This window comes from Rutidosis leptorrhynchoides, chromosome 10 (genome assembly GCF_046630445.1).
Source record: "Rutidosis leptorrhynchoides isolate AG116_Rl617_1_P2 chromosome 10, CSIRO_AGI_Rlap_v1, whole genome shotgun sequence".
NCBI lineage: Eukaryota > Viridiplantae > Streptophyta > Magnoliopsida > Asterales > Asteraceae > Rutidosis > Rutidosis leptorrhynchoides.
Genome location: NC_092342.1, coordinates 47,467,200 through 47,476,195, shown reverse-complemented (window position 1 = coordinate 47,476,195; position 8,996 = coordinate 47,467,200). Strand labels below are relative to the sequence as shown.

At 30.8% G+C, this 8,996-nt stretch overlaps 1 protein-coding gene across 1 annotated transcript; it reads right to left on the bottom strand.

Moving 5' to 3' along the window:
• Nucleotides 1-7,813: 7,813 nt before the first annotated feature.
• On the bottom strand, nucleotides 7,814-8,996 carry LOC139871703 (flavonol 4'-sulfotransferase-like). The gene has a single exon (XM_071859432.1). It carries the CDS (start codon nucleotides 8,937-8,939, stop codon nucleotides 8,001-8,003), a length of 939 nt encoding a protein of 312 aa, XP_071715533.1. The 5' UTR covers nucleotides 8,940-8,996; the 3' UTR covers nucleotides 7,814-8,000.

The window sequence follows — 8,996 nt, the reverse complement described above, 5'->3', positions numbered from 1 at the left end:
AAGTGTTGTTTTGAAACCTTTAGGTTAACGATCTTGTTAAATGTTGTTAACCCAATGTTTATAATATCAAATGTGATTTTAAATTATTATATTATCATGATATTATCATGTATGAATATCTCTTAATATGATATATATACATTAAATGTCTTTACAACGATAATCGTTACATATATGTCTCGTTTAAAAATCATTAAGTTAGTAGTCTTGTTTTTACATATGTAGTTCATTGTTAATATACTTAATGATATGTTTACTTATCATAGTATCATGTTAACTATATATATATATATCCATATATATGTCATCATATAGTTTTTACAAGTTTTAACGTTCGTGAATCACCGGTCAACTTGGGTGGTCAATTGTCTATATGAAACATATTTCAATTAATCAAGTCTTAACAAGTTTGATTGCTTAACATGTTGGAAACATTTAATCATGTAAATATCAATCTCAATTAATATATATAAACATGGAAAAGTTCGGGTCACTACATCTGGTTCATCGCCAAGAAGGAAATTTGGTTGATGGAAAGTATTGCCTTCTTCTCGTCTCCATTGATTAAGTCGACTACGAACTCATCAAATAAATTAGGGATGAATGATTGGTTGATTCATTCTAGTGACGCATGCTTTCGGAGCTCATGTGGATATCCATATTGGAATAGCTGTCGGAATCCGAGGAATTCGAACTGGTTGAGGGATCCATCTCGTACGATCAGATGGAGGATTTTTCGATATGAAATGATTTTCGAATATTGGATGATATTCTAACTACATAGAATATCTATATATATAGTACTAAAGATTTCGTAGACTACGGAGAAATTTACGGCATATGTCAGGCAAGTCTACAGTAACAGATGCGCTAAGGTATGAATTATCAGATACGCTAAGATATGAATTTTGTCTATACACTATTCATGCAGTCAATGCAGTAAAACGTTTCTAGACTAAGAATGATAAACAGGTAATTTCCTAAGAATGATAAGCATGTAATTTTCGACACGAAATAATAAGCAAAACTTTTGACATGCAGACACGGTCGAAGTTCAGACCCACTAATGCATCTAAACAGCTATCAGTTAGACACACTAATGCAAGACCTGGTTCGCTAAGACCACCGCTTTGATACTAACTTTCATACAGTTGGGGACAACTACCGTCCCACCCAGTGCCGTCCCAGCTAACCTCTTGGTGACCACTGAGTGTACCTCAGATACTGATTTTAGAGCCTGCCTCTTGGCTACTACCAACCCTCGTAAGGGATCGCACGGAGTAAGAGCCAATGCTTCGTCACAGGTAACACTGTGAGAACCTCCTTCACGACTAACCCGCACCAACGGCGTTAAACCAGCTCTGATGCCAACTTTCATGACCCGTCCTAATCCATCTGGACGAATACATTACATTTGGTTACATCGCGAGGTACTTGACCTCTATATGATACATTTTACAAACATTGCATTCGTTTTTAAAAGACAAACTTTCATTACATCGACAGTTGACGGCATGCATACCATTTCATAATATATTAAACTATAAATGACTTAGTAATAATCTTGATGAACTCGACGACTCGAATGCAACGTCTTTTGAAATATGTCATGAATGACTCCAAGTAATATCTCTAATATGAGCAAATGCACAGCGAAAGGTTTCTTTCATACCTGAGAATAAACATGCTTTCAAGTGTCAACCAAAAGGTTGGTGAGTTCATTAGTTTATCATAAATAATCATTTCAAATAGTGTAATAGACCACAAGATACTCATATTTCGAAAACAATCTGTGCAGGTCTGCTCACTGATGGAAAATCATTCATATGAAGAACACCGGAACCTTTCAAACAACTCACCGACGATAGCTAATGCGTAGTGCAATGACAAAATCATCTCACTGTGGTAGTTAATACAATATAATTCTTACAACGGGGGCTAATGCGTACGCAATGCAAAATCATCCCTCCGAGGGTAGCTGAAACGGGGGCTAATGCGTACGCAATGCAAAATCATCCCTCCGTTACCAACTATAAAGTCGACTATAATACAATACAATACATCGGGGGCTAGTGCGTGCGTGCAATGCAAAATCATCCTGCCGATGATAGTTAAAACAGGAGCTAATGCGTACGCAATGCAAAATCATCTCTCCGTTAACTACTAAATCGAACCTCTGAATCCAAATAATTCTATCACAGAATGTAGTTTTGAATATTTGTGTCTATTTCGTCAATCATTTATAAAAACAGTTCATGTATTCTCAGTTCAAAAATATATCTCAAAAGCATTTAGGAAACAGTTATAAAAACAGCGCATGTATTCCCAGTCCCAAAAATGTAAAGAGTAAAAGGGAATCAAATGAACTCACAATACGATATTTTGTAGTAAAAATATTCATACGACGATACTGAACAATGCAGAGTTGGCCTCGGATTCACGAACCTATATCATTTGTATATATATTAAAACATATAATCGTAATCGAACAACTTTATATATTATTATTATTATTAATATATTTGTTATATTATGTTATATAGATAAAGTTTATATATTTAATTCATATGTTGTATATAGTTAATACTTATCATATTAAATTTTAATATAGTTTAATTATTAACATTTCTTTGATAGAATATAATATTAAGTAATATTAATGTAATGGTAATGTGTTTTTATGTAAAGTTTTATATTTGTAATATTAACAATAATAAATATAGTGATAGTAATAATACTAATAATAATAATAATCTATTTTAATCTTAGATATAAATTTCATAATAACATTGGTATTCGTATTTATAATTTTCATATTTATAATTTTAACATCATCTTTAAAACTTTTATTTTCGTAATCATATTAGTTTTTATACTAATAATAATAATAATATGGTTGTAATAGTACTAATATTGATAAAATTAATAATAATGATAATAATAGTAATATTACTTATAGTAACATTATTAATAATAATACTCTTAATTATAACGATAATCATAATGGTAATAATGATAACTAATGCTTAAATGTCAAAATTTATAATAATGAATACATTAATTTTGTTAATAATAATAATAATGGTTATATTCTTATAATTATGTTTTGTAATACTAATTATGATACTAATAATAATTATAATTTTAGTAATTCTAATAATAACAATAATATTTATAACAACAATAATAATAATAACAATGATAATGATAATAATAAGTTGTTAAAAATAAAGACTACCTTTAAAACAGTTCCTAAAAAGAAAAGCCCCAAACCGGGCTCGAACCCACGACCTCATGCACACACACAAACGTCCTTAACCATTGACCCATCTCTTGTTTTTCTAATTTAATTTCTACCTATAGATACGTATACTAACGTCGACTGTTTCATCTTCTTTGTAGTTTCAATCGACCAACACCCATTTGCTCTTACTAACAATTGTTAAATCGAACTTAGGATTTAATAAACAACATAGAAAAGATTATATGTGGTTACAAGGATTGAAAAAAAAAAATTTAAAGGAGCTAAGCTCCTGCCTCCTGGTGTCGCTGTTTATAAGGAGAGAAAAAAAAATGTTTTCACTTTTTGAGATCATTTTAGATAATTATTACAACATGAGATTTGTTAAAAATCATTCATATAAACTTCTGGAATCATCAATTGCATCTGAAACATCGATACAACTAAGAATTTCACGATTAAAAATCTGTTGACTTTTTTGTTTGAAACTTTGACTCAAAAATTCCTACTCAAAATTAGAAATTGATGGATGAAACTTTGCAGAAAGATTAAATAAAGAATACCTAACACAATGGTATTAATAGATTTTGAAAACTCGCTCGAATTTGAAATATGATAAAATGGGTACACGTACAGAGCATGAACTGGGTTCTTCAACTTTTCAGTTTAATTCCTCATATGAAAATAAATGTAACTGATAAATTCTAGTAATAGGGAAGTAGTTGAATGATAGAAGCAGAGAATAATGGATGATTAATATGCTTTAGGTGTATTTGGTATGGGTGTCGTCTGGTGTCACAAGCAGCACAGAAAGACAAAAAAAATTATATAATGAAACAGATATTGATAATAGAATTTGAGTAGTTGTTTAACAATAATACACAATAATCGATTTAATTATTGAAGGTATGAGGTGACCAAGAATCACAGGTAGAATAGCAGATTAGAGAGAAATCAAATAAAAAAATTAAACTGATTAATATATAAGTCATGTGACGCGTGATATCCAGTTCCCATATGTATATTATTTTAATTTATTTTTAATTAATATTAATAATTAATATTTATATTAATAATAATAATATTAAATAATATGACTAATTTCCTAATATAAATATTTGTATATGTCGCATATATTATATATATGTGTATATATCTATCTCTATATATGTTTATCTATTGTATTTATATATTTATTTTTATAGATTATAATTAATATTATTAACAAATATAAATATTACTATAATAATAGTACTCTTAATATTATACATTATAATAATACAAATTTATAATGATATAATAGTAATAATAATATATTAATAATGATAATGATAACAATTACCATAAATGTATAGCAATAATATTGTTATTAACAATAATACTAATTATACTAATATTATTATTAATAATAATATATCAAATCAAATGTATTAAATTTCACTAATAATATTAATAGTACATATATTATTAATACTAGTAATAATAATGACTGTACTAATAATTTAACAACTGTAATTAAAGTTGTAATTACATTTTAGTATCTAAATTCTACGATTTATTACATATGCAATGTTTACTAATTATAAAATATATATTTGAATATTTACAAACTATATATATATATATATATATATATATATATATATATATATATATATATATATATATATATATATATATATATATATATATATATATATATATATATATTACAATATACATATAATACTACTTATACTTAGAATCATATTTAGTTATGTAGGTTCATTTTAGATTTCACTTAATTATTTTATATCTTATTTTTATTTTTTATTAATCTTTAATAACAACAACATATAATATTTCAATTTATATTTCGAATTATTATTTATATATACATACACACATATCTATTTACAATTAATTGTTCGTGAATCCTTGGGCACAGAAAAGGGTAACTGTTTACGTGAATAAAATTCCAAAATTTTCGAGACTCAATATTACAGATTTTGCTTATCGTATCGAAACCATATAAAGATTAAGTTTAAATTTGGTCGGAAATTTCTGGGTCGTCACAAGCACAACCGCCAACCGTTGTAAACCGCCACCCACAGCCACCAAGGACTAATTGTGATCGCCAGCTACTAGCCATGGCTGCCAACAACCACGAACATACCACAGTAACAACCAGTAGCAACCAAACTTCCATATCCAACCGGATTTCATAACACGGACACGCATCTAAACGCAGATCTGCCTAAAGAGGCCCCCTCCCAACCTAGAATCGATTACCGGACAAAAGGGATGTAGAATTCCAGAAATGGACCTCGTCGCCTACAAACCCACAGAGAAAGACAACTGATAACTTAAAGAAGAGAAACACCTGAGCCGAAGCACCCCAACCAACTGCTTGAATTCGAAAGTCCTCCCCACACCATGAACCGGACGCCAGATCCAGAGGAAAAACCTAACAAGATCGTCGCCTGGAAGACCGGCCTAGTGGTCAGAGAAGCCATACGGCAAAAGTCGTCATTGAAAAGGGAATAAAACGGTAGACCATTATTCAAACATAAAGCGAGAAACACCGGACCACCAGCGAAATGTCGGTGGTCTATTAGGAAAACAACACGGACCTTACAAACCGTCAAACAGAGGGAGAAAGCTTGGAACGGAGGAGGTGGTGTCTGAAGAAATTAGGTTTATGTGGTGGGTGAGTGAAACAGAACGAGGGGAAAAGTGAGGTTGCGGAGAGAGAATTCGTTTTATTTAACAGTAAGAGCAATCTAATCGTATGTCTCAAATGATCATTAAGAACTACATATCAGTTTCCATTCAAGGAGTCATCCCTTATTAAATATGCTAAGTAATACTTAAGCTCCATAATGGAACGATTTAAAGGGACTTCAAAAGCTCATGAAAGTACCTTGATCATCAACCACGGGGGTGATGGTGTAATGATTGAGGGCACATCCTTCCATAGTGGAGGTCATGGGTTCGATTCCAGGAAGATGCAATTATTCCCTCATGTCACAAAGGTTCGCCCGCAATGACTCTGAACTACTTGCAAAGCGGGTAATCGCCGTGAGATTAATCAATTTGTGAAATTGTGTTGGATATCTATGTTATTGAAGAAAAAAAAGTACCGTGATCATCAAAATGTTGACTACCAAATAATTTTTTTGGCTAAATAGTATGTGTATGGACCTTTTTTTTACAAAACAAGTACTCATATAAAATGAACTTGTAAAAAAAGTGTACCCAGTGTTGATAATATTGGGTATGTCCACATCTATTTAAACCGGTAGTGCCAACATCAGTTTATGCTTACAAGGACTAAATTTTCTTACAGTGTTAAAATTACCGAGCAAATCATTTTTTGCAGCAATACGCGAAGGACTTTTCAATAAATTTTATACATTAGGTTACACTCTAACTCACATTATGAGTTGCGAACTAGCAATTGAGAAACAACTTTAGCTACTCTATCATTGTCATAGTGAACCTCCCGACCCTTTCTCGCCTTCGCCCTTGAGGGCGCCAATGACACCACCCTAACCCTCGTCTAGGAATGACAAAATACCTATCCCGGTGAAAAATTTCGAAACCGACATTTTTTAGCCGAGTTCGGGTGCAGGTCTACGGGTCTAGGGCTGAGTATGAGAATTATTTTAAATTCATTTGTAAGTTCAGGCTAGGGTCCGGAGACAAATTTAAATACAAACTTGCATACATGTCCTCAATGCCAGCTTTTTATACTCGAATCCATATACCAGATCCGTAATAATAATAATAATAATAATAATAATAATAATAATAATAATAATAATAATAATAATAATAATAATAATAATAATAATAATAACAATAATTAAATAATAATAATACTAAGAATAATAATGATAATAATAATGATTTAATAATAATAATAATAATGATAACAAAAATAACAATAAAATAATAATAATAATAATAATAATACTAATAATATTATTAAATAATAATAATAATAATAATAATAATAATAATAATAATAAAAATAAAAATAATAAAATAACAATAAAATAATAATACTATTATTATTATTATTATCATCATCATTATTATTATTATCATTATTATTAGTAACAGAAGCATGTTTTTCTAAAATATGTAACACATATTAAACTAGTATATTCTTATATACTTTTCTTTTTAAAATAAATTGGAAAATCATAGAATTCATTAAGTATTTAATGGAAAAGGTTGGGTTGTTAAAAGGAAACTGGTAGCTGACTTGGGCTTATGGAGCTTATTGGGCTGAATGATGCTGATGGGATTAAAGAGCCCAATACTGATTAACTCTTGACTGAATAAAATAGGATACCGGTTTAGGGTTTGTGGCAGTTTTTTCCAAGTTCACATTCATTCTAATTCATGATTCATCTGCTCTTAGTTAATCACATCAGGTGTAAACTGAATTAGTTCTTCGTTTTGATTTGCGAGTTTTCTACAGATAGTACTAAAGATTTGACTATTTTGATTTGATAATCAATTGATGTATTGTTGAATGTTGATTGTTTATGATAGAATATCATTTTTTTACCACAAAAGCAATCACCTTATATGTAAAACATATATTACACATATTTTAAACACATACAAACACTCCCGGCCTCTTGTATATCATCATCACCAATATCATTTATTTGTAGGACCGTATGTAATTATTTAGAACTGTAAACTTACAAAGACTGAATAATTATTGACTGAATAATGACATAGTGAAGCATGAGTTTGTAGATTATTTCAGAACTAAATCAACACCACTCAATTTCTCATGAATAATATTGTCAATCTTTTCTTTCATCTCATTTGTGAAATAATTCTCCCAATCTCCAACCTTAGCCTTCCTGAAATAACTCTTTCTTTCGCAATTATGTCGTAATCCAGTTTTATTAACATCTAAGTTTTTCAACCTCTCAAAACTACACAAATTGATAATGCTTTCAACCGCGCCTTTTCCCACTTCTTCATCCGAAAAAGGGTTACCAAGGAACTCGGCAAGCGCCTTCACATGAGTTGTAGGGTCCCGTTTCAGGTCCTCGTATTTCAAGAAAAGTATTGTCCCTGGCCTTTCAAGACTAGCTTTCCAAAATCCCAAAATATGTTCCCAGTACGGTCCATATGCCGAAATGCCTTGACAAAATTCTTCAAAGGCCTCCTCGAACGGTGCATCTTCAATCGGTACTTTGAACAATTCTCTAAGAAAATGGTAATGAGAAACTATGACATCTTTCACATTTCGATATACATAAACTATCTTGCAATTTGAAGATATGATTGATTCTGGCAAACAAGTGTAAGGAAGGTGTGAGGAAAACATTAATGGGGACGAGTCATGAGAGTCGTTGTTACCGTTGGCTTCGATTTTCTCAAGATCTACATCTAGGTTAGGAACAAAGTCGTGAGGAAAGGTTGTAAGTAAAGGAGTGGTGGATTCGTCGAACTTGTGTCGGGTTAAAATGGCAAAAGATAAAGCCTTTAGCCAAGTTGTGCCACTTTTAGGAAAGCTACACAGCATTGTGTCACTTGGGGGTTGAACCTTGAACCTTTGTTGAGCCATAATTGCTCCTATATGAAACTTTTGTAAGGTCCAAAATCCTTGATTTTTGTACCAAGTTGACCTTCCTTTTAACCAGCTGATGCTATGTTGAGGAAGTTTTTCGAATTTGTCTTCCATTTTGAAGAGTGGGATTGTAGGTTGTTGAGAGAGGTTAGAAAGGATGTGTGTACGTGT